This window comes from Pelodiscus sinensis, chromosome 22, assembly GCF_052426305.1.
Source record: "Pelodiscus sinensis isolate ZL-2025 chromosome 22, ASM5242630v1, whole genome shotgun sequence".
NCBI lineage: Eukaryota > Metazoa > Chordata > Testudines > Trionychidae > Pelodiscus > Pelodiscus sinensis.
Genome location: NC_143073.1, coordinates 23,013,690 through 23,039,696, shown reverse-complemented (window position 1 = coordinate 23,039,696; position 26,007 = coordinate 23,013,690). Strand labels below are relative to the sequence as shown.

The window sequence follows — 26,007 nt, the reverse complement described above, 5'->3', positions numbered from 1 at the left end:
GTGCTACTGCCAGCTCTTGAAATAGCTCCCTGCTGGCTTTGCCGCAGCTCAGCCAGATCTTGCCAGAACCCAGCAGACCCCCTTACTATAACCACTAGACCCTCCCCCCACTCAGGCCGGGTAATGCATTGCTTGTGACTGAGCATTTCTTGTGAGCTCGCTGGCCTGTGGTATTCTGGGTGAGGTGCAGCCTGTGTCATGAAAGGGTGCAAAATAAAGGCCCTTCCTCCTCACAGGGGCACATCCCAACAGATGAGCTCCTAGCCACACAACAGCTGTGTTAGAGTGGTTAGAAGCCAGACCTGTAGCCTGTGGGACTGCCTGCCACTGGATATAAGAGAGGTCAGCCTGTGGGACTGCCTGCCACTGGATAGCAGAGGGGCACTCCATGGCAATAGGAGGTAAGGTCTGTAAAGGGCTGTAGTAGCGGGGCTGGGGTTCTCTCCCCGCCTCTGATGGGGTGGAGCGTGAGTGTGGGGGTGGAGAGTGTAGAAGTCACAGAGCTACGGCGAGTGAGCTCACCACACTGGCAGGGTTTGATGTTGAGAGGACAGACACACGGACGGCGCTTTGCTGGCAAACACAAGCCATCCAAGCCCCTGTCTGAGCTGGCTCCATATTTCCACCATCCACTACCCAGGTGAGTCGAGACGATGGGCAGAGAGCCCGACGCTGGATCTGAAGGGGAATTTCCTAGCTGAGGCCTCTTAGACACCACAGACATTGGCTATTGCAAAGGCAAACCAGGGAGATTCCCTACCACCAGATATCAGTGGGGTTAGCCTGTAGGACTCCTGCCACTGGGTACTAGTGGGGTTAACCTGTGGGACTCCCTACCCCTAGACTTCCCAGACTTCTGATTTCCCTTGCCCACCCCTTCTTTCATCTCACTAAGAAAGGACCTGCTTACACAACCGACACAACGCACACAGTGTCACAGCACGGTGCCACTGACGGCTGCCCTTCCTGTTTTCTCAGACACTTATACATCGATGGGCTGGGAACCCTGATACTCACCGTCCGGGGTCAGAGCACAGAGCAGTGGGAACAAGTCCCTGTAGGAAAGCTTAGCAGGGACTGACTTCACCAGGGCTTTTTATGGCGCCTGTTGTCAAACTAGGCAAATCTCCCGATGAGCTGGGGTACCCCCGGGAGGGCTCTGTGCGCCCCTGGGGGTACATGTGTCCCTAGCAGAGAGCCACTGCTCTAAGGCAGCACACCTCACTTCCCCCCACAGCCAAGCACTTCTGACCCTTCCCCTTGCCGAGAGCTCAGGACACACCCAAGGGTGCTGGCTCCCATGGAGGCACCGTGCTCCCAAGGCCCTGGCTGAGGCACTAGCCCGGAGGTGCTGGAGCAGGGCTGGCAGCACGGCTGTGGAGCACAGAAGCGACTCGGTGGACAGAGGTTTCCTGTGTTAAAATGAGGGTGAGGTCCCTGTACATCTAATGAGTCAGGATGTAACAGCAACAGGCAGATAAGCACAGAAGAGAGGAGGGGCAACTTGTTCCATCTGGTAGCAGAGAGTTCCGCTGGCACCAGCTTCTACACGCTGGGAGTCAGCAACACCGATCCCACCCTCCTGAGCCAGCCCGGCCCTGCCCTGGAGAGAGAGTGGAGCCAGCGCCTCCTAGTGGGGAAAGGCCCGATATTCCATCCCCACCCCTCTGAGCCAGCCTGTCCTCCAGCTCACAGCCATGTTGTATTCTCAGCACAGGGCTGTGTGTGATCAACTAGACTTTCTCCTTCTCTGCTCCCCCTGCACCTATCTTCTTTCCCTCCTCCACTGCCCAGGGCTCCATCTTGCAGCAGTGAGTTCCACCGGCTGTAGCCCAGTTGCCCATCATATCCAGCCTGGATGTTCTGGAGGAGCCGAGGGTGCCCATAAAGGTCCTCTCTGATGGTGCCTTCCAAACACCCTCTGCTATTTCTCTTCTCTCCTCTTCCACTCTTCCGTTCCCCTCCCTTGCCCTCACTTCCAGCTCTGCCTCCGTTTCCCCCCAGGGCACCATGGAACAAGGCAACATCACCTTCCCACCAACCACCGTAGCAAATTCCAGCCAGCGACAAGCAGTTTTGACCCCCACTCACCTGGCCGCAGCCGGGTTGCTCTTCATCACCTTCCTGGTGGGTGCGGTGGGGAACGGGCTGTACCTGTGGGTGCTGGGGCTGAAGATGAAGAGGACGGTGACCACGCTCTGGTTCCTCCACCTGATCTTCTGCTACCTCCTCTTCACCCTGCTGATCCCCTTCTTCGCTATCTACATCCTGATGGGTTTCCACTGGGTCTTCGGCACGGCCATGTGCAAACTCCTCAACACCTGCATCTCCGTGGGCATGTTCTCCTCCGTCTTCCTGCTCACCCTCATCAGCCTGGACCGCTACACCCTCACCTGCCAGCCTATTTGGTCCCGGTATCACCGCACCATGAGCCGGGCTAGGAAACTTGTCGTGGGCGTGTGGCTGGTCTCCTTTGCTCTCAGCGCTCCCTACCTGGCTTTCCGAGAGACCCGCATGGTGGGCGGGGGCAGAATCGCCTGCATCAACAATTACAATATCTCCAGAAACTGGAATGGAACCGAGACACGAGATCTGGGGAGACAGATCCATCTGGCCGTCTTTGTGATCCGGTTCCTCCTGGGCTTCCTGCTGCCCTTCTGCACCATCATGGGATGCTACAGCCAAGTGAGGTTGGAGATGAAGGAGAAGAAGCCGGTGTGGGCTGGGAAGCCCTTCAAAGTCATGGTGGCAGCAGTGGTGTCCTTCTTCCTCGGCTGGCTGCCCTACCACTTCTACCAGGGCTTGAATTTCTACACAAAGGCGTTGCCAGAGTCGGTGTCGGATGCCCTCTTGGTCATTTACACCTTTACAACCTGCTTCACTACCTGTTTCACCCCCATCCTCTACCTGTTTGTGGGGGAGAATTTCTGGCAGGTCTTCAGGACGTCTCTTCCCAAGCTGGTCAAGGCGGGGTTTGACGACGAACTCGGCAGCTATTCCCCTGAGTCTAGTGTAAGACTTGGGACACAATTTGTGAACGCACAACAGAATCAGACTTAGGGTGAGGTGAGAACGCGGCTTCCCGTTTGTACCTCGTTCCTGGGTGATTCTAGAACGGGGTGGGCAAAAGGGCCTCTGTGGGCCGGATCTGGTCCACCAAGCGGATTGATCCGGCCCTCGGAGGCCCTGCCGCTCCCGCGTCCCCAACGCAATTCAGGCCTGGGGGCAGAGGAGCGCACAAAGCTCTTTGAAGCACATGCACACCTCACAGGGCGGGAGGAGACATCACCTGCTCCCCCGTCCCCAGGCCTTAATTGGCCTGGGGGCAGGAAGAGCATGCAATGTTCCCCCCCACACACACACCCTGCAAGGAATGAACGGCTCCAAACGCCGTACATGAGGACAGGGCGAAGGAAACTTCATGCAGCTCCCCTGCCCCAGACCCTGAATGGCCTGGGGGCGGGGGAAGGCGTGAAGCTTCCGCCCACCCCGCGAGGAGCGCATGGCCCTTTGACGTGTCGATGGCGGGGGTAGGGCGGGAGGAAGCTTAAAAGTGCCACTTGGTCCTCGCAGGGCAGGAGGCGGCGTCACGTGCTGATTGGCCTGGGGTTGGGAGAGCATGCGAAGCCTCTTCCCGCCCTGCCGGAGCATGGGTGCCTAGTGGGAGGGGGACGACAAAGAGGCTCCTCCACCACCGGACCAATCATGGTCTGTGGGTGGGGAAGCCCAGAAGCATCCTGGCCACACCCCTCCCCACCCAAAAATTATTGCCCACCCCGTTCTAAAATCTGACGGGTTCCAGGTATCTGACCATTCGTAAACACCGTCCTGTGCCTGGGTTCTAGATTCATGGCTCTCTCCAGATCCCTGGGTTCTAGGTCTCACAATCTGTCTCAGTCTCAATTGGTCCTCAGGGCACCAGATTCAGTAGCCGTCTCCAGACTCCTCAGCTGGTTTCTTCACCACCAGCAATTCTTAAGGCACGACCGAGCGTTTTCCTCCGGGATCTGCTCAAGTTCAACCAGGGACTAATTCAGGGACATTCTGCAGCAGGGCAGACGAGGGGACTATAAGAATGTAGGAACAACCAGACCGGGTCAGACCAAAGGTCCATCCATCCCAGTGTCCTGTCTGCCCACAGCGGCCCATGCCCGGTGCCCTGAGGGAATGAACATAACAGGGAATCATCCAGCGATCCCTCCTCTGTCTCCCATTTCCAATCCCTGACAAACAAACACCAGGGACACCATCCCTGCCCAGCCTAGCTAATAACTATTGATGGACCCAACCTCCATGAATGTATCTAGTTCTTTTTTGAACCCCATTAAAGTGCTGGTGTTCCACACCCTCCTCTGGCAAGGAGTTCCGCAGGTTAACTGCATTGCCTATTTGGCACTGGTGAGGCCACGTCTGGAGTACTGCATCCAATTCTGGGCCTCCCACTACACAAAGGACATGGACATATTGGAGAAAATCCAGCAGAGCGCCACCAAAATGGTGAGGGGGCTGGAGCACATGATCTACTGGGGGAGACAGACTTGTTTATTCTGCAGACGAGTGAGGGAGGTTCAGAAAGGAAGGAGAGAGGCTGTTCTCAGCGGTGACAGATGGCAGAACGAGGGGCAATGGGCTCAAGATGCAGTGTGGGAGGTCTAAGTTGGGGGGGTGAAGCACGGGAAGGGGTTCCCTAGGTAGGGGGTGGAATCTCCTTCCTTAGGGTTTTTTAAGTCCGGGTTGGGGGCAGGACTCGATGACTCCTTAGGTCTCTTCCAGCCCTAGGATTCTGATTCTAAGAAAAACTTCCTTTTGTTTTATATCTTCTGCCTATTCATTTCATTTGGTGACTCAGGGTACGTCTACACTACAGTGCTAATTCGAACTAACTTAGTTCGAATTAGTTAATTCAAACTAAGATAATTCGAACTAACAGATCCAGACTAAAAAACTAGTTTGAATTAGCGTTTTGCTAATTCGAACTAGCATGTCCACATTAAGTGGACCCTGAACCAAGGTTAAGGCTGGCCGGAAGCAGTGCCGGCAGGGCATCAGATGAGGACTTAGAGCGTGGAGCTGCTGCCTCAGGCTAGCTGAGGGCTGTGCTTAAAGGGACCCGACCCCCACCCCGGACAGACAGTTCTCAGGGGTGCCCCGCTTGCAAACCAGTCCTGGCTTGGAGTGCCCTGAGTGCCCACACTAGGCACATCACAGCACTCGGCCATCAGACCGGCTGCACTTGCCGCAGGCTGCCATCTGGGGAGAGGGGGCAATTGAGGGGCTGGAGAGCTTCCACCCCCAGAAGCCCACAGAACCCAGCCCAGTCCTCCCCATTGGGGGCTTGTACTTGATTTTCTTCAATTCCTCCCTCACCGCCTTCCACTTACCCTTCCCTAACCCCCCTTCCTGATGTACAAAATAAAGAAAATGTGTGGTCAAAAATAGAATCTCTCTTTATTGAACAAAACTGGGAGAGACTGGGAAAAGGAGGTGGGAGAGGGGAAGAGAGAGGGTGGGAGAGGGGAGGGCAACTAAAATGATCAGAGGTTTGGAACAGGTCCCATATGAAGAGAGGCTAAAGAGACTGGGACTTTTCAGTTTAGAAAAGAGGAGACTGAGGGGGGATAGGATAGAGGTCTATAAAAGCATGAGTGGGGTGGAGGGGGTGCATCAAGAAAAGTTCTTCATTAGTTCCCATAATAGAAGGACTAGAGGACACCAAAGGAAAGGAATGGGTAGCAGGCTTCAAACTAGTAGCAGAAAGTTGTTCTTCACAAAGCAAAGAGTCAACCTGTGGAACTCCTTGCTGCAGGAGGCTGTGAAGGCTAGAACTAGAACAGAGTTTAAAGAGAAGTGAGATAAAGTGATGGAGGTTGGGTCCATGGAGTGGTATTAGCCAGGGGGTAGGAGTGGTGTCCCTGCCCAAAGTTTGTGGAAGGCTGGAGAGGGATGGCATGAGACAAATGGCTTGGTCACTGTCTTCGGTCCATCCCCTCCAGGGTCCCTAGGGTTGGCCGCTGTCGGCAGACAGGCTACTGGGCTAGATGGACCTTTGGTCTGACCCAGTACGGCCATTGTAAGCTCAGGGCCGGGGGTCGCAGTGGACCACCTTGATTTTCATGCACACCTGCTCCTGGGTGGCCAGGCTGGCAGCTCTCCTGCCCTGGACGGCCACTTTCCTGAGCCTAGTGCGGAGGTCGTGGACAAGGTCCACGATGTCCGCACTAGCCCAGGCGGGTGCCCGCCTCTTGCGGTCTCGGGCAAGCTCCCGGGAGCCGCCAGCCTGGTCCCGGGAAGAGGGGGAGGGCTGGGGGGCATCGGGTGGCTGGCTCGAGCCATGCCAGGTGCAGGGTCTGCTGGCTGGGTGCTGGCAGGCTTGCACCTGGCACAGGCACCGTAGCCAGCCCGTGCCCCTTTAAGGGGTCCAGGGGCGGGAGGGGGGGGCAATAGAGTTTCCCTGGTGGTGCCCAGAGTGGCCACCAGGGAAACCTGGGAAGGGCTAGCCTCCCACTAGTTCGAATTAAGTGGCTACACAGCCCTTAATTCGAACTAGTAAGTTCGAACTAGGCTTAGTCCTCGTACAATGAGGTTTACCTAGTTCGAACTAAGTGCTCCGCTAGTTCGAATTAAGTTCGAACTAGCGGAGCCCTAGTGTAGCGCCTAGCAAAGTTAATTTGAACTAACGTCCGTTAGTTCGAATTAACTTTGTAGTGTAGACATACCCTCAGTTCTTGCATTATGGGAACCAGTAAATAACTTTTCCTTGTTCACTTTCTCCACCCCAGTCATGATTGTATGGACCTCGATCATATCCCCCCTTAGTCTCCTCTTCTCTAAGCTGAAAAGTCTCTTTAATCTCTCTATGAATGGCAGCCGTTCCAAACCCCTCATGATGTAAATAAAATAAAATAACCAGTGTGCTCCTTCTGCTTTGGAATCTCTGAATCTACCCAGAAATCTGGCAGAGCTTGTTTGGGAAGCCAGGCCTGTGTGGGCCCTCAGCCCCGTGTGGAGGCTGTAGATACATTAGCCATGAGCATCCTACAATTCAGATCAAAGAAGACTGGCAACCGTGACAGATGGCACCTGTCACGGATTCAAAATTCAGTCGGATCACCTGCATCCTAGGCACCCTGCCCAATTGTTAACCTTGAGTCCCAGGGATGTCAGTCTCACATTGTGATCGGCTCTGCTGTGGGCAAGATTTGGGACATCTTGTTCTCCAAGCCCCAGTGTGTTTCAAAAGCCCATGTGATCCCGTGCGTTCTAGATACTGGCAGATTCTTAAGCCACTTGGTTTCTAGGTCTGCCAAGATCTGAAAATCGAAGCAGGCCCCCTGCATTCTAGAGCAGTGTTTCTTAAACTATGTTCCATGGAACACTGGTGGTTGGAGAACAACTTGCAGGTGGGCTGCGACTGCCTGGAAAAATAATTCAAAGTTTTACAGTAATTAACCATGTTCCAACGATCACACTAACGAAAGATACTGAAACATCATTTTATTTCTACATCTCAGCAAAGTTGGCTAACATTGTATTAGCCTCCCCTCGTCTCTAATCTTCTTCTTCTAGCCGTACGGTGGCCTAGAAACTAACACCGAAGTGCCGCACATGCGCTATGCCGGGGTGGTGGCTATGCTGTCAGTCAGCTGCTTGACATTAGCACACGCATGATAATTTATTGAATTTATTATTTCCACTGATATGAGTAAACAGAGTAAGTTACATTTCTTTATAAAAAAGGCAAAAGTGAGTGAAAAGAGTACTGCTGAGGAGTGAAGTACCAGCAACGAGTGAAGTACACGTAAACATTTCAATTTCTCAACAACGTGGCACATCTTCCCCGGATCAAAAAATCAGCTGCTTTTCCAGAAAAAAAAACTCGCCAGCTGTCTACACTGGCCGCTTGAATTTCTGCAAAAGCACTGACTTCCTACAGTAAGAAATCAGTGCTTCTTGCAGAAATACTATGCTGCTCCCTTTCGGGCAAAAGTCCTTTTGCGCAAAAGGGCCAGTGTAGACAGCCCAGATTTGTTTTCCGCAAAAAAGCCCCAATCGCGAAAATGGCGATCGGGGCTTTTTTGCGGAAAAGCACATCTAGATTGGCACGGACGCTTTTCCGCAAAAGGTGCTTTTGTGGAAAAGTGTCCGTGCCAATCTAGATGCTCTTTTCTGAAAATGCTTTTAACGGAAAACTTTTCCGTTAAAAGCATTTGCAGAAAATCATGCCAGTCTAGACGTAGCCAAAAAGTTTAAAAACACTGGTCTAGAGCAGTGGTTCTCAACTTGTTTCAGCCCATGAACCACCAGGACAATCAAAATATTTTCGTGGACCACATCCTTTGAGACATGATAAAAGTCGTGCCGCATGCTTGTGAACACGGCATAAAGCAGCCTAGCGGCGGTGCCTCCTCATGCCCTGTGACTTTGGACAATGTTCCTGTGGACCACCGAAAAAGTCACCATGGACCACCAGTTGAGAACCACTGGTCTAGAGCAACCCAGTTTCCTGATGAAATACTAGAACACATAGGACTAAATTGATTTAAAAAAAGCCACGTACACACAACTTGTCAGACCTAGGAATCAAGAAGTTCAAGAACCTCTCCAATGTCTAGACCTTATGGGGTACTATTGGTTTTTTTTAAATATATCACACACCATTCGAGTTCTAGGTATCGAGCTAGCTCTTGAACCTCTTTAAATCTAGGTGTGACAACGGCTTGAAACTCAATCAGATCAGACCTGGGTGAGCTCTCAAACGAGCTCAGAACCTACATGTTGGACAAAACAAGAGGATCCTGTGAATTCTAGATATGTGGCTAGTTCTAGAAACTCCTGGGTTCCCAGTCTCTCCAATTTAAAAAAAAAAAATGCTGAACCTAAAGCCTTTTAGAAACAGGTGCTCTCAGGGTGGCACATATGGACGTGAGAACATTCTCAGCTTTGTGAGCAAAGCTCAGAGTGTACTGACTTGAGACACCTTTTAACACCGGGATTTTCTCAATGGGATCAGCTCCCCCGTTTAGAAAAACAGGCCTCTTTAAAAGTATGTCTACACTAGCCCTCCATTCGAAGTAGGAGGCTAATGTAGGCATTCGAAGTTGCAAATGAAGCCCAGGATTTAAATATCCCGGGCTTTGTCTGCATCTTCCCGTCTGGGCGCCATTTTTAAATCCCCTTAGTTCGGACTAACTGCCCGCGGCTACACGCGGCAGTCAAATGTTAACTCGAACTAAGGACTTAGTTCAAGTTAACATTTGACTGCCGCGTGTAGCCGCGGGCAGTTAGTTCGGACTAAGGGGATTTAAAAATGGCGCCCAGACAGGAAGATGCAGATAAAGCCTGGGATATTTAAATCCCGGGCTTCATTTGCAACTTCGAATGCCTACATTAGCCTCCTCCTTCGCACTAGGGGGCTAGTGTAGGCATACCCAAGGGCTTTGCCTACATTTGCAAGATTTTGCACAAAAGCAATCACTTTTGCGCAAAAACTTGCCGCCTGTCTACACTGGCCTTGAGTTCTTGCGCAAAAACACTAACGTTCTAATGGAAGAAATCAGTGCTTCTTGTGCAAGAACTATGATATTCCTGAGCGGGAGTAAGTATTCTTGCACAAGAGGCCAGTGTAGACAGGCAACATGAATTTCTTGCGCAAGAAAGCCAGATGTCTAAAATGGCCATCGGAGCTTTCTTGCGCAAGAGAGCATCTACACTGGCACAGATGCTTTTGCGCAAAAGCACATTCGATTGTAGATGCTCTCCTGCGCAAATACTTTAACACAAAAACTCTTGCATTAAAAGTATTTGCGCAAAATCTTGCCAATGTAGACGTAACCAAAGAGTGTTTAGGTAGGGGAGAGGGGTTTTCCCAGATAAAGTAGCTGCCTAACAGATAGTCCCTGATTATTTTGGAGTATTAACTCCGCCAGGTCCTGGGGCAGGGAGCAAACAGGCTGGATACGCTGCCAAGACAGTTCTGTGCAGCTCTGTTGAGTTTGGTTCAGAATTCTTGGCCTTTTCTCCCAGCTCTGGAAGGGGAGTGAGCCCTAATCAAGCAGCTGAGAGCAGGACTTCTGGATTCATTCCCCAGCTTTGTGAGGGGAGTGGAGTCTAGTTGTTAGAGCAGATTTACTGACCCCAATACTTAAGGCATTAGTATCTAATTGGCCCAATTGTTTTGCTCAGTGACCAAAAGGCAAACGTTTTCCACGTGAAACATTCCGATTTTCTTTTTTCAAAAGGGTTTTATTTTGAAATGCACTTCAATTTTATTTTAATTCTACTGAAAATGTGTAAACGCCAAGCTCACAAATAGGGCCCCATTATGTTTGGAACAACAGAACAGCTCCTCTCCCCACACCCTCCATCTCTTTCCACTTACTCAAAACAAAATCATTCGGGGTTGTCTCCAAGTAAGTGCGACACATGGGCCACCTCGACTTTTCAGAGCAACCAGAGGCCTAAAGAATGTGTGGCCCCAGTTCAGCCACTTTGTGGCTGAAGACACCTGTCAAAGGCGATAACAGAGATGAGAACACAAACATCTGTTTTTAGATCAGCCGACCAGCAGCCCCACATTCCGGCTCCATGTGCATGTTACTGACACTCGGTTTGTGGGGGAGGCCGTACCTCGCAGAGGTGTGAACTCCTCTGAAGCACAGGTGTGAAGAGCTGGAGGAGCAGGCTGCACTCATCTGTGGTCCTGCTGCGTAGCTGAGATCAGAGTGGTCCAGGCTTGAATTCCCTAAAGTTTGTTCTCTTTGCTTTTCCCCCCTTGTGCTGCACTGAGAACGCTGCAGCCATCTGAGGCTGTTCAGATCCTGCATGAGGGGGTCGGAGGCTGAACCGTGGGAGCTGTGGGCTAAATCACCCCAACTTTGCATCACAGACCCCACCTCCCCCCTCCATTGCCAAATGCCAGTTTCCAAAGCACAGGGGCGTCAGAACAACGGGTGAATATTAACAGCAGACTCCAGCAGGGCCCCAGAGGCTTCGGGCCACTTTCCCCACCAATGCGAGTCTACCGGGGGTTGCAGAGTTGTGTGAAGACACCGAGAGGGGTTCCTTGTCATGCGGCTTTCACTGAGCGCCACAGTGTGTGTGTGTGTGTGTGTGGTAATAGATGGGAGACAGACTGGTGGAGGGGGGCGAGCTATGACACACTTACATCCCGACAGACACATACCCCAGACAGGGTCAGCCGGCCGAGCAGCCGATCCAGAGCTGGCAGCTCCCCACACCCTCTTCCACTGGCAGCAGCTACAGGCAGGTGAGTCTTACCCAGTCCCTGCCCAGCGGAACTGGGTAGCCCATCCCCATGGCCTCTGGGCTTCCCCTGGGGCTCTCTCCCCCCAGGGAAACCAGCACTTCCCACCTTGGACAGCTGGAGAAACTGAGGCACAGGAAAGGCAGGCATCCTGGCTCCCGGTGTAACAGAAAGAGCTTTCAACATCACACTGGCCTGTGCCCTGCTCCACCCACTAAACCCCACTGCCCTCTCAGGACCAGGGAGAGGACTCAGGAGTCCTGGCTACCGGCCCCTGAGATCCCTTCCCCCTCAGGGACCAATCCTGCATTTGCTGTTGGATGCTGGGGGGCGGGGAGAGTCTTGGGGTCCCTGCCCGGCTGGGCTGTGCTGGACAGAGCAGGGTGGGGGAGCAGCCGGGACTTCTGGGTTCTATGAGCAGCCAGGGCAGGATCGCCCTTCTCCTCCCCCCCCCCCACGTATCTCACACACACCCCACAGCTTCCCTGTACCCCTCCCCTCCTGCACATCCCCACCCTGCCCCACAGCTGGTCCAGGAGCTCAGATTCTCAGCTTGACAGGGGTTGCTGCCCCCCTGCCTCTACATCAGCATGGGGCAACCAGCAGCCCATCCGCAAGGGGAGCTGGGGTTTAAACCGACTCCCCGCACGCCTGCCCCCTCCCCTCACCTCTGATACAGCCCCACCCAGCTACACCTGATTGGCTCCTTAAAGTCTCCGCTCCGATTGGCCAGGCGTCAGAGGTGCACTCATCCGTCTCCCAGGGGGTGTTGTCAGGTCCCTGGGCATCTAGGGCCACACCCGACCCAGCATCTGCTACAACACAACTGTGGTTATACCCCAACACCCCGTTCACCAGGGCAGTGCAGCCTAATGGCCAGAGTCTCTAGCACACAGGAGCTGCCCCCACCCCCAGCTCTGGGATTGAGGGGGGGGACCCAGGCCCTCCCTACTCCCCCAGGGCGCTATTAGCAGGGGCACGTTCCACTGCTCCCTCGGTGGGGAATCCCACCGCAGCCCGCTGAGAGCCACAGACTTCAACAGCCCACCCTGCACCACTTCCCACCAGTCTCCACTGCCTCCGGCCAGGGTCCTTCCTCCAGATCCTCTGTAGCACAGACATCCCACTGGCTGGCCTCCCGATCGTCCCTCTGGCAGTTCCCCTCCGGGAGCTCTGCTCAGGCCTCCTTCCTACCAGTCTCACTGGACAGCTTCCAGGGCCGATCCCTCTGGCAATGCCCTTGAAGAAGCCCCAGCAGCACCTCCTCAGCACACAGCCCAGGCAGAGCCTCCTCTGGGCTTTTATACCCCAGCTGCAGTCTGAGCATGCCCAGCAGGGCCTTGGGGGCGGGGCTTCTTCAACCAGGTGAGCCTGGTTAAGCTCAGCTTTCCCAGTGTGGGGCTGGAGAATGAACAGTCCTGGCTCACACTTAGGACCCGCTAAGGATGCCAAACGGTTTCCACAAAAATACTTAACACACTTGACATTCCATCACAATCGACATCCCATCTTCCTTAGAAAATACCAAACAGTTCTATTTTCTCAATCAGTTTCCCGAACAAAAAGCTCAAAAAGTTCAAAACCAGACACCTGGCAAGCCTGGGGCCCACTCCCCTTCCCGAGCTGGGAGCAGAGCCCAAGAATTCGGAAGTGAACTGAAGAGAACTCACAGAACGGCGCTGGCAGAGGGCCGGGCCTGTTTGCTCCCTGCCCTAGGACCTTACAGAGTTAATACTCCAGAATACTTGGGGATTATCTGTCAGGCAGCTATTTTAGGGGGGTTCCCCAGAGGAACACCCTTAGAGAGCCTGGTTGAACAAAGGGGGGACTGACTCCATTGTGACTGTTTCTAAAAGGCTCTGAGTTCTGCCGTTTGATGTTTGAAATGGAGCGACTTGGAGCCCAGGAGTTTCTAGAACTAGCCACTTATCTAGAATTCACAGGATCCTGTTTTGTCAAACATGTAGCTGCTGGGAACTCTTAAGGTGCTCGCCCAGGACAGATCTGATTGGGTTTCAAGCCACTGTTACACTTAGAACACAAGAGGTTCAAGAACGAGCCAGATATCCAGTGGCAGGGAGTTCCACTGGCTCGCCTTTGCAATAGCAAATTCCTGGGCCTTCTAAGTGGACTTAACAAGGAAATTCCCCTTCAAACCCAGTAAGGGGGCACTTACCTCCGCAGCGGGTGGTGTGAACTGGGACCCAGCACAGAGACTCAGAGGGAGCCTGTTTCCCACTGAAGTGGCAGTGCAGCTGTGTGTACTGAGTTCATGCCCCTTATCTCTGTCTTCTACACGCTCCACCCCCACTTGCCCTCTGAGATCACAAAGCTGAGAATCATAAATAGAAATGATCCTTCGGACCCTGTCTTAGAGCCCTCGCCTAAGAACACGTCATTGCTTTAAAACGAGCCCCAGTTCCCCTCCCAGGATAGAACCAGTGGGAAATTTAAACTCTGCTGCGCCAGGCGCTGTACAAAGAAAGACAGTCCCTGCGGGCAGCGCACACTCTGTAAGGAGTCACGGCCAATCAGGAGCCTCAGGAGCCATTCCTGGCTCTACCACTGGTGGGCTGAGTCACCTTCGTAACAATCTGGCTTTTCTGTAGCCACGTTGGAAGGCCTGTGGTTGGCCTGAACCAAAGCCGCCTTCTGCAGCCGGACTGAAGAGCAGCAGCCATTACTGTAAGGCCTGGAGTCACATCCTCACAGTTCCATCTAAATTGTATTACACAGTGTCACACCAGGCTGGGAGGAGGGGACTTTGCCCGGATGGCTCCCCCACTGTCACCAGATAAAGAAACAGATCTCAAGATGGGTAAAGAAAACAAGTCACACCATTCGGTCTGGCAAGAAACTGCTTCTCCATAGAGAATGTTGTGGAATCCTCATTCTATGATCATTGTCATTACAATTCCCTATTGTTTGACTGTGTGATCTCTGGCTGGTTTGTAACTGTTCCCGTCTGCTGGATAATTAATTTTGCTAGGTGTAAATCAATTAAGGTGGTGGGGTATGATTGGTTAGAGAATTTTGTTATGATTGGTTAGTAAAATTATACTAAAATAATTGGTTACGGTCTAGCTAAGCAAGACTCGGGATTCATTATATAAATATATTATTTATTTATTTATTTATTTAACCCATCAGGTTTCAGAGCAGGGACCGTTGGGCTGCCCTGTTCCCAGTGCTCTCTCCCTCCCGGCACTTTCCGGCCAGCTCCAGTGCCGGCCGCTCACCTTCTCTGCCTTGCTTCCCCCGGGCTCAGGTACTTCACTGCCAGGATGATCAAGGAAAGCCACCTGGAGCAGAGCGGTGGCAGGCAGCTTAGCTCTCCCCCCAAAGATGCAGACGAGGGAGTCTCCAGGCTTGGAGGATGGAGCCTGTAGAACAAACAACTCTGGAAGGACGCGCCTAAGGCTTTATCTAGAACAGGAAGGGGCAGGATTGCACGTGTGCGGTCTCAGGCTGAAAACTTCCCACTGCATGTAGATAACACAAGAGCTCTCACTGCTATTGCTCACCCGCTCTAACCACTAGACCCCATCTTCCTGAAGCTGCGGACAGAACCCAGCAGCCCTGGCTCCCAGATCTCCCTTGCCCCTACTCTAACCACCAGACCCCCTTCCTTCCTTTGCTAGAAGTAGCATCATTTGTGTCTCAGCTTCTCTTGTGAGCTCACGGGGTATCTCTGTGGTTATCTTTGGGGGTGTCACGGAAGGGTGTAAAACACAGGCCCTTCCTCCTCACAGGGGCACCTCCCAATAGATACGCGCATTGTCCCACATCTACTGTATTAGTGGGGCTCGGAGCCAGGGCACCTGGGTTCTCTCCCCGCCTCTGGGAGGGGAGCAGGGGCTGGCCCTAAGCCAGTGCCTGCTGCTGTGGTGGGTTCTTTGCTACGACAGTGTCCAATAATCATTTCTGTTTATGGTTTGCAGCTTGTGGCTCTCAGAGAGCAGGTGGGAGTGCAGCGTGTAGAAATAGCAAAGCTACGGTGAGTGAACTCACCAAACAGACAGGGTTTGGCAGTGAGGGGACAGACACACGGACAACGCTTTGCCGGGAAGCACAAGCCATCCAAGACTCTGTCTGTGCTAGGTCCATATTTCCACCATCCGCCACCCAGGTGAGTCGAGACGATGGGCAGAGAGCCCGACGCTGCATCTGAAGGGGAATTTCTTAGCTCAGGCTCCTTAGACACCACAGACATTTGCTATTGCAAAGGCAAACCAGTGAGCCTCTCCACCACCAGGTACCAGTGGGGTTAGCCTGCGGGACTCCCTGCCGCTGGGTACCAGTGGGTTAGCCTGCGGGACTCCCTGCCACTAGGTACCAGTGGGTTAGCCTGCGGGACTCCCTGCCGCTGGGTACCAGTGGGTTAGCCTGCGGGACTCCCTGCCGCTGGGTACCAGTGGGTTAGCCTGCGGGACTCCCTGCCACTGGGTAAAAGTGGAGTTAGCCTGTAGCACTGCCTTATACTGGATAACAGAGGGGTTAGCCTGTGGAACTCCCTGCCCCTAGGTGGCAGTGGGGATAGCCTGCAGGACTGCCTGACACTGATTAAGAGTGAGGTTAGCCTGTGAGGGGCACTCAGTGAAGTTAGTAGGGGAGGTCTGTGATGTGGGTGAATTTGTCTCTCTTATTTGATGTTAAGCCCTGAGCTGTTCCCCAATTAAGCTCTACCCAGTGACTCTCAACCTTCCCCTACTGCTGATTTGCCTGGCCCACCCTCATGTTTTATCTCACACAGAAAGGACCTGCTTACACAACCGACACAACGCACACAGTGCACAGCACGGTGCCACTGACGGCTGCCCTCCTGTTTTCTCAGACACTTATATATCGACGGGCTGAGAACCCTGATACTCACCGTCCGGGGTCAGAGCACAGAGCAGTGGGAACAAGTCCCTGTAGGAAAGATTAGCAGGGACTGACGTCACCAGGGCTCTTTATGGTGCCTGTTGTCAAACTAGGCAAATCTCCCGATGAGCTGACGTACCCCCAGGAGGGCTCTGTGCGCCCCTGGGGTATGTGTCCCTAGCAGAGAGCCACTGCTCTACGGCAGCACACCTCACTTCCCCCCACAGCCAAGCACTTCTGACCCCTTCCCCTCGCCGAGAGCTCAGGACACACCCACGGGTGCTGGCTCCTATGGAGGCACCGTGTTCCCAAGGCCCTGGCTGAGGCACTAGCCCGGAGGTGCTGGAGAAGGGCTGGCAGCACGGCTGTGGAGCACAGAAGCGACTCAGTGGACAGAGGTTTCCTGTGTTGAAATGAGGGTGAGACGGACTCTGCACGTCTCATGAATCAGGATGTAACAGCGACAGGCAGATGAGCACAGCAGGGGGAGGAACAACTTCTTCCATCTCGTAACAGAGAGTTCCACTGGCACCAGCTTCTACACCCTGGGAGTCAGCAACACCGATCCCACCCTCCTGAGCCGGCCCGGCCCTGCCCTGGAGACAGAGTGGAGCCAGCGCCTCCTAGTGGGGAAAGGCCCCATATTCCATTCCCCACCAGTCCGAGCCAGCCTGTCCTCCAGCTCACAGCCATGTTATGTTCTTAGCATAGAGCTCTGTTTGATCAACTAGACTTTCTCCTTCTCTACTCCCCCTGCACCTATCTTCTTTCCCTCCTCCACTGCCCAGGGCTCCATCTTGCAGCAGTGAGTTCCACCGGTGTTGTGTGGTTAGGTTTTTAGATACGAGAGGAGCCAGTAAAAACACCTCAGATGAACTCTTATTAACTTTATTGTGCACAGAATAGTAAAGAAAAGCAATGCAAAGTTACACAGATCTATTTCAATACATCAGATAGCACAGACAGCATAATTACCTAGGACAATACCCAAGCTACTCAGTTATAAGAATATGAATATACAGATACTTATTCTTTTGAATCACACACAAACACACCCACCCACACACAGTTCCAATGCTGTTACTCTTACCATTGTCAGACAGGAGGTCGTGGTCTCTTTCTTTCCCCACGCACAGAGGCATCCACAATGCATCAGGCAGTAGGAACAGGTTCACCGTCTTGTCGCAATGAGTAAGGTAGCGGGGACACCTTACTCAATCCCTCTCACCGATTAGATCTTCTACCCCACATTAACAGCGAAGCGAGAATTGGTCATTCTAGTCATATCTACCAATCAACTACATTTTCCGTAAAATACCGATTATGTCAAGAGCTAGGCTACATTTTCCAATAGTAAAACACTGCAAGAGCGTTTCATTCAGACTTTTTCTGGCTGTCTCTGGAATTTTTCTCTTATCAAAAAAATAGGACGTCCTAGTATCAGATTGTCTCTGCTCTTTTTGGCCTGGTCTTGCTGCCCTGTGCAAGTTCTGCAGACTTGGGCAGCTCTCCTGATTTTCCCCACCCTTTCTGGCCTGGCCTGTGTGCGCACATACGGGTGTGCCCAGCTCAAGGGAGACCGAGGGCGGTGTGTTAGAGATCCATACCTTGGACAAGGCTGGAACGAGGCCCAGCACTGCAGACATTGTTCTGGTCAAGGGAGGGCCGTAGCATTGCTCTGCTCCCCCCCACCACTGCCCGTGGAGGGGGCCGACCCCTGCTCTGGGCGCCAGGCCCCTGCTGGTCTCCCAAGCTGGCCAGGGGCGCTGGACCCTGGTTCCTCCCACCCACGGCATTCGGAGGGTCCCGTGCCCCCAGCGCCGCCTTCGCGCGTCACCCCGGTAACAGGGTGACACGGCTGCGTGAAGAACCAACCCCGCTCTGGGGTGCGGTCGCAGGCGCGTTGTGAGCAAGGCACGAGCAGCGACTGTTCCTCCTGCCCGACCGCGTCCAGCTCTGGGAGCCTCATTTCAGAACAGACGGGACCAAACTGGGGAAAGTTCAGAGAGGAGCAGCACAAACGAGGAAAGGGCGAGAAAACCCGGCCTGGGAGGGCGACTGAACGAACTGGGCTCCGTTAGTCTGGGAAGGAGCAGACGGAGAGGGGACACGAGAGCAGCTTTCAAGTATCTACAAGGGAGTCACAGGGAGGAGGCAGAAAAATTGTTCCCCTTGGCCTCTGAGGACCGGACAAGCAGCAATGGGCTTAAACTGCAGCCAGGGAGGTTTAGTGAAACACGGGAATAAATTGCCTGGGGAGGTTGTGGAATCTCCATCCCTGGAGATAGTTAAGCGCAGGCTGGACAGACACCTGCCAGGAATGGTCTAGACGGCGCTTGGTCCTGCCATGGGTGCAGGGACTGGCCCTGTGGCCTCTCCAGGTCCCTCCCAGTCCTACGATTCCATGGTCTTGACTCCGGCCCTCCCCCAGAGGGTGTAACTCTTGCTGCAGGTGATCCTGGCCCCTCCACCCCCATCTCAGAGCCTGCTAGAGACCCGGAGAGGGAGGAATGAGGAGAAGAAGACGAGCCACATGCCAGGTCCAGCGTCCCAGCCTGGGCCTCAGTGCGGTGAGGCCAGGAGCAGACGGGCAGCGGCGGGTGGAGCTGGCCAGGCAGGAAAGGCTGAGGAGGAGGACGGGGCAGGTGGTGACGGGCTCGCCACTTGTCTCCCTTCCCACCCACTGCAGGTGCTCCCTTGGCTGCCGGGGCGGCTGGGACTGAGGGGTGGGGGGGCATGAGGGGTCTGGGTTGGCTGGGAAGGGAGAGGGGCAGGGAGGGGTCGCGGTACCGTAAGGGGGAGCAGGAAGAACACAAAGGGGATTGGAGGACACAGAAGAGGGGAGAGGGGGAGGGAGACGTGTGGAGCCAGAGCCACAGCAGTGAGAGATGCAGCGTTTCATTGTCTCCCCTACACAACCTATCCCGCCACAGCCCCACACTGGATAGAACCAGGACCCCTGGCTCCCAGCCCCCACTGTAATCCTGTGAGCCCCTTCTCCCTCCCAGAACTGAGAGCAGAAACACACACACACACACACACACACACACACACACACACACACACACGCTCTGCTCTAACCACTATACTCCACGCCCCTCAGAATTCAAGCTTGGTCCCTCGTATGCAGCGGTGGGGGAGACTGTGGCGGGTTCTTACTGGGGGTGTCCATGTCTCAGCTGGGCAGAGGGACCCTGTAGAACAAACACCCTGGGGCGGGCTGGCCATGCCTGAGACTTTATCTACATCAGGAAGGGGCAGGGTTGCACGTGTGTGGTCTACAGCCTAGAGCCTCCCTCACTCTCACAGGCCTTGACTGCAGGCCCGTCCTCATCTCCAGACAGCCACTGGACAGCACAGATGCCTGCCACTGGATAGCAGAGGGGTCAGCCTCCAGGATTGCCTGCCACTGAATACCACAGAGGTCAGCCTGCGGAATTGCCTGCTACTGGATACCACAGAGGTCAGCCTGTGGAATTGCCTGCTACTGGATAGCAGAGGGGTCAGCCTGTGGAACTACCTGCCACTTGATAGCAGAGGGGCACTCAGTGGAGATTGGAGGTAGGGTTTCTAATGTGCTGTAATAGTGGGGTTGGGGGCCTGGACGCTTGGGTGAAGCATGGGGCTGGGGGTGGAGCATGTAAGAGTCACAGAGCTACGGCGAGTGAACTCACCACACTGGCAGGGCTTGACGTTGAGAGAACAGACACACGGACGGCGCTTTGCCGGGAAGCACAAGCCATCCAAGCCCCTGTCTGAGCAGGCTCCATATTTCCACCATCCACCACCCAGGCGAGTCGAGACGATGGGCAGAGAGCCCGACGCTGCATCTGAAGGGGAATTTCCTCGCTCAGGGTCCTTCGACACCACAAGGATTTGCTGTTCCAAAGGCAAAGCAGCGAGACTCCCTGCCACCGGGTACCAGTGGGGTTATCCTGTGAGACTCCCTGCCAAAGGTACCAGTGGGGCTAGCCTGTGGGGCTCCCTGCCACTGGGTAGAATTGGGGTTAGCTTGAGGTATTCTGAGGGGCTACCAGACTGCTTGTGGTTTTTTTATGAAAGTTACGGCTTCCCCTCTCAGTCTCTCACCCCGAGAGGTTCCCACCACATGTAGATAACACATGAGCCCTCACAGCTATTGATCACCTGCTCTAACCACTAGACCCTACCCCAGCGGCAAAAGTAACGTCACATTTCTTACAGGTATTCTGCTATTGCACCCTTGTTCCTGCCAGCTCTTGAAATAGCTCCCTGCTGGCTTTGCCACAGCTCAGCCAGCTCTTGCCAGAACCCAGCAGTCCCCTTGCTCTAACCACTAGACACCCCGCCCCCAGCCCACTAATGCATTGGTTGTGACTGAGTTTTTCTAATGAGCTCGCAGGCCTGTGGTATTCTGGTTGAAGTGCAGCCTGTGTCACGAAAGGGTGCAAAATTCAGGCCCTTCCTCCTTGCAGGGGCACCTCTCAACAGCTAAGCTCCTAGCCCCACGTCTGCTGTATTAGAGTGTCTGGGAGCCAGCACCTGTAGCTTGTGGGACTGCCTGCCACTGGATAGCAGAGAAGTCAGCCTTCAGGACTGCCTGCCACTGGATAGCAGAGGGGTTACCCTGCGGAACTGCCTGCCACTGGATAGCAAAGGGTTACCCTGCGGGACTGCCTGCCACTGGATAGCAGAAGGGTCAGCCTGCCAAACTGAACTGCCACTGGATAGCAGAGAGGTCAGCCTGCCAAACTGAACTGCCACTGGATTGCAGAGGGGTCAGCCTGCCAAACTGAACTGCCACTGGATAGCAGAGGGGTCAGCCTGCCAAACTGAACTGCCACTGGATAGCACAGGGGTTACCCTGCGGGACTGCCTGCCACAGGATAACAGACGGCTCAGCCTGAGGGTCTGTCTGCCACTGGATAGCAGAGGGGTCAGCCTGCCAAACTGAACTGCCACTGGATAGCAGAGAGGTCAGCCTGCCAAACTGAACTGCCACTGGATTGCAGAGGGGTCAGCCTGCCAAACTGAACTGCCACTGGATAGCACAGGGGTTACCCTGCGGGACTGCCTGCCACAGGATAACAGACGGCTCAGCCTGAGGGTCTGTCTGCCACTGGATAGCACAGGGAAACTCAATGGCGATAGGAGGTAAGGTCTGTAAAGTGCTGTAGTAGCAGGGCTGGGGACCAAGACGCCTGGGTTGATTCCCCACCTCTGATGGGGTGGAGCGTGGCTGTGGGGGTGGAGCGTGCAGAAGTCACAGAGCGACGGCGAGTGAACTCACCACACTGGCAGGGTTTGACATTGAGGGGACAGACACACGGATGCTCCTTTGCCGGGAAGCACAAGCCATCCAAGCCCCTGTCTGAGCTGGCTCCATATTTCCACCATCCACCACTCAGGTGAGTCGAGACGATAGGAGGGGGCCCTATGCTGGATCTGAAAGGGAATTTCCTAGCTCAGGTCCCCTAGATACCACAGACATTTGCCATTGCAAAGGCAAACCAGTGAGACTCTCTGCCACTGGGTACCAGTGGGTTAGCCTGTGGGACTCCTGCCACTGAGTAGAAGGGGGTTAGCCCATGGAACTCCCTGCCACTGGGTACTAATAGGGTTCGCTTGTGGGACTCACTTCCCCGACTGCTGATTTCCCTTGCCCACCCCCATGTTTCACCTCACTGGGAAAGGACCTGCTTCCACAATCCGACACAACACACACGATGTCACAGCCCTCTGTTACTGTCAGCTGCCCTTCCCGTTTTCCCATTGGCTGAGAACTCTGATACTTACCATCTGGGGGGCAGAGCACGGAGCAGTGGGAACAAGTCCCTGTAGGAAAGCTTAGCAGGGACTGACTTCACCAGGGCTTTTTATGGCGCCTGTTGTCAAACTAGGCAAATCTCCCGATGAGCTGGGGTACCCCCGGGAGGGCTCTGTGCGCCCTTGGGGTACGTGTCCCTAGCAGAGAGCCACTGCTCTAAGGCAGCACACCTCACTTCCCCCCACAGCCAAGCACTTCTGACCCCTTCCCCTCGCCGAGAGCTCAGGACACACCCAAGGGTGCTGGCTCCCATGGAGGCACCGTGCTCCCAAGGCCCTGGCTGAGGCACTAGCCCGGAGGTGCTGGAGCAGGGCTGGCAGCACGGCTGTGGAGCACAGAAGCGACTCAGTGGACTGAGGTTTCCTGTGTTGAAATGAGGGTGAGAAGGACCCTGCACTTCTCACGAGTCAGGATGTAACAGCGACAGGCAGATGAGCCCAGCAGACAGTGCGGGGGAGGGACAGCTTGTTCCATCTGGTAGCAGAGAGTTCCACTGGCACCAGCTTCTACACCCTGGGAGTCAGCAACACCGATCCCACCCTCCTGAGCCAGCCCGGCCCTGCCCTGGAGACAGAGTGGAGCCAGCGCCTCCTAGTGGGGAAAGGCCCCATAATCCATCCCCACCCCTCTGAGCCAGCCTGTCCTCCAGCTCACAGCCATGTTGTATTCTCAGCACAGGGCTGTGTGTGATCAACTAGACTTTCTCCTTCTCTGCTCCTCCTGCACCTATCTTCTTTCCCTCCTCCACTGCCCAGGGCTCCATCTTGCAGCAGTGAGTTCCACCGGCTGTAGCCCAGTTGCCCATCATATCCAGCCTGGATGTTCTGGAGAAGCCGAGGGTACCCATAAAGGTCTTGGGCTAAACACCTTCTGCTATTTCTCTTCTCTCCTCTTCCACTCTTCCGTTCCCCTCCTTTGCCCTCACTTCCAGCTCTGCCTCCGTTTCCCCCCAGGGCACCATGGAACAAGGCAACATCACCTTCCCACCAACCACAGAGCCAAATTCCAGCCAGCGACAAGCAGCTGTGAGCCCCGCTCACCTGGCAACAGTCGGGTTACTCCTCATTACCCTCCTGGTGGGTGCAGTGGGGAACGGGCTGTACCTGTGGGTGCTAGGGTGGAAGATGAGGAGGACGGTGACCACGCTCTGGTTCCTCCACCTGGTCTCCTGCTACTTCCTCTTCACCCTGCTGATCCCCTTCTTCGTCATCTACGTCCTTCTGGGTTTTCACTGGGTCTTCGGCACGGCCATGTGCAAACTCCTCAACACCTGCGTCTCCCTAGCCATGTTCTCCTCCGTCTTCCTGCTCACCCTCATCAGCCTGGACCGCTACACCCTCACCTGCCACCCTGTCTGGTACCGGCATCACCGCACCGTGCGCTGGGCCAGGAAGCTGGCTGTGGGCGTGTGGCTGGTCTCCTTTGCTCTCAGTGCTCCCTACCTGGCTTTCCGGGAGACCCGCGTGGTGGATGGGGACAGAATCATCTGTACCAGCAACTATGCCCTCTCCAGGGACTGGAACAAAGACGAGGAGCAGGAGCCAGGGAGACGGATCCATCTGACCACGTTCGTGATCCGGTTCCTGCTGGGCTTCCTGCTGCCCTTCTGCATCATTGCGGGATGCTACGGCTGGGTGGGGTTGAAGATGAAGGAGAAGAGGCTGGCGTGGGCTAGGAAGCCCTTCAAAGTCATGGTGGCCGCGGTGGTTTCCTTCTTCCTCGGTTGGCTGCCCTACCACCTCTACCAGGGTTTGAATCTCTACACACAAAAGTTGCCAGAGTCGGTATCAGGTGCCCTCTTGGTCATTTACACCTTTACAACCTGCTTCAACGCCTGTTTCACCCCCATCCTCTACTTGTTTGTGGGGGAGAAGTTCTGGCTGGTCTTTAGGACGTCTCTTCTCACCCTGGTCAAGGCAGCATTTGTTGACGAATTCGGCAGCACTGCCCCCGAGTCTAGTGTAAGACATGGGTCAGAATTCGAGAACACGTAACAGAACCTGACCTAAGAATATGTGAGCACATGGCTTCCCATTTGTACCTCGTTCCTTGGTGGTTCTAAAATCTGATGGGTTCTAGGTATCTGACCATTTGTAAACACAGCACTGTCCCTGGATTCTAGATTCATGGCAATCTCCCGTGAGGAGTTCTAGATTTCTCGTGGGTTCTAGGTGTCACCATTTTTTTTCAATCTCAGTGGGTCCTCAGTGGCAACAGATTCAGTAGCCCTCTCCAGACTCCTCAGCTGGTTTCTTTGCCATCAGCAATTGTTAAGACACCTCTGGGTTTTCTCCTCTGGGATCTGCTCAAGTTCAACCAGGCACTAATTCAGGGACATTTTCCTGCAGGGCAGACGAGGGGACTATAGGAACATAAGAACAACCAGACTGGGTCAGACCAAAGGTCCATATAGCCCAGTGTCCTGTCTGCCCACAGTGGCCAATGCCAGGTTCCTCTGAGGGAATGAACAAAACTGGTTTCTAGTTCTGTCAAGATCTGGAAACCTAAACAGCCCCCTGTGGTCTAGAGCAAACTAGTTTCCAGATGATTTCCTAGAACACATGGGACTAACTTGCCTTGAAAAAAAATCAACTTGTCAGACCTAGGAATCAAGATGTTCAAGAACCTCTCCAATGTCTAGAACTCATGGGGGACTATTGGTTTTTTTTAATCCGGGTGTGTGTTTATATCACATACACACACGCACACAGTAGCTCCACTCGAGTTCTAGGTATCTGGCTACTTACTCTTGAACCTCTTTAATTCTAGGTGTGACAACAGCTTGAAACCCAATTGGATCTGACCTGGGAGAGCCCCTCAAGCATTCTCAGCAACCACATGTTGGACAAAATTCCTTAGGAAGGAACAATCAGTTTCACTCAGAGGCTATGTCTAGACTGCAAGCCTCTTTCGAAAGAGAGCGTCTAGACTGCACGTTGAACTTTCGAAAAAGCGGCTTGCTTTTTCGAAAGAAAGCATCCAGTGAGTCTGGATGCTCTCTTTCGAAGAAGCCCTATTTACATTGAAGAACTCATAGACTCATAGACTCATAGACTTTAAGGTCAGAAGGGACCATTATGATCATCTAGTCTGACCCCCTGCACAGTGCAGGCCACAGAATCTCGCCCACCCCTCTTAGAATAATCCTCTCACCTATGTCTCAGATATTGAAGCCCTCAAATACTTTGAAGGCCCCAACATGCAGAGAGTCCTTCAGCTGTGATCTGTGCCCAATGCTACAGAGGAAGGCGAAAAACCTCCAGGGCCTCTGCCAATCTACCCTGGAGGAAAATTCCTTCCTGACCCCAAATATGGCGATCAGCTAAACCCTGAGCATGTGCGCAAGACTCACCAGCCAGACACCCAGAAAGTTCCCTATAGCAACTCCTATCATCCCTCCATTGACCTATTTCCAACTGGTAATGAATGGTCAATTAGTTACCAAGATCATGTTATTTCATCCAACCATCCCCTTATCATAGAATCAGAACTGGAAGAGACCTCAGAAGGTCGTCAAGTCCAGCCCTCTGCTCTAGGCAGGACCAATCCCATCTAAATCAACCCGGCCAGGGCTTTGTCAAGCCGAGACTTAAACACCTCTAGGGATGGAGACTCCACTACTTCCCTAGGTAACCCATTCCAATGCTTCACTACCCTCCTAGTAAAATAGTTTTTCCTAATATCCAATCTGGACCTCTCCCACCACAACTTGAGACCATTGCTCCTTGTTCTGCCATCTGTCACTACTGAGAACAGCCTCTCTCCATCCTCTTTGGAACCTCCCTTCAGGAAGTTGAAGGCTGCTATCAAGTCCCCCCTCACTCTTCGCTTCTGCAGACTAAACAGACCCAAGTCCCTCAGCCTCTCCTCGTAGGTCATATGCTCCAGACCCCTAATCATTTTGGTTGCCCTCCGCTGGACCCTCTCCAATGCGTCCGCATCCTTTTTGTAGTGGGGGGGAACTTTCGAAAGAAGGCGTTCTTCCTCATGAAATGAGGTTTACCACCATCGAAAGAAAAGCCGCGTTCTTTCGATTTAATTTCGAAAGAACGCGGCTTGAGTCTGGACGCAGGTG

At 53.9% G+C, this 26,007-nt stretch overlaps 2 protein-coding genes across 2 annotated transcripts; both read left to right on the top strand.

Moving 5' to 3' along the window:
- Window positions 1-1,223: 1,223 nt before the first annotated feature.
- On the top strand, window positions 1,224-3,357 carry LOC102447147 (putative G protein-coupled receptor 33). Its single transcript, XM_075907758.2, has one exon. The coding sequence runs from the start codon at window positions 2,011-2,013 to the stop codon at window positions 3,058-3,060; it is 1,050 nt and encodes a 349-aa protein (XP_075763873.1). The 5' UTR covers window positions 1,224-2,010; the 3' UTR covers window positions 3,061-3,357.
- Window positions 3,358-22,885: 19,528 nt separating this feature from the next.
- On the top strand, window positions 22,886-24,773 carry LOC142819580 (putative G protein-coupled receptor 33). Its single transcript, XM_075907684.2, has one exon. It carries the CDS (start codon window positions 22,892-22,894, stop codon window positions 23,924-23,926), a length of 1,035 nt encoding a protein of 344 aa, XP_075763799.2. The 5' UTR covers window positions 22,886-22,891; the 3' UTR covers window positions 23,927-24,773.
- The last annotated feature ends 1,234 nt before the right edge of the window (window positions 24,774-26,007 follow it).

Bases quoted from the DNA above. Each gene is read 5' to 3' on its own strand.
- LOC102447147 (XM_075907758.2), top strand. From the start codon at position 2,011: ATGGAACAAGGCAACATCACCTTCCCACCAACCACCGTAGCAAATTCC.
- LOC142819580 (XM_075907684.2), top strand. From the start codon at position 22,892: ATGGAACAAGGCAACATCACCTTCCCACCAACCACAGAGCCAAATTCC.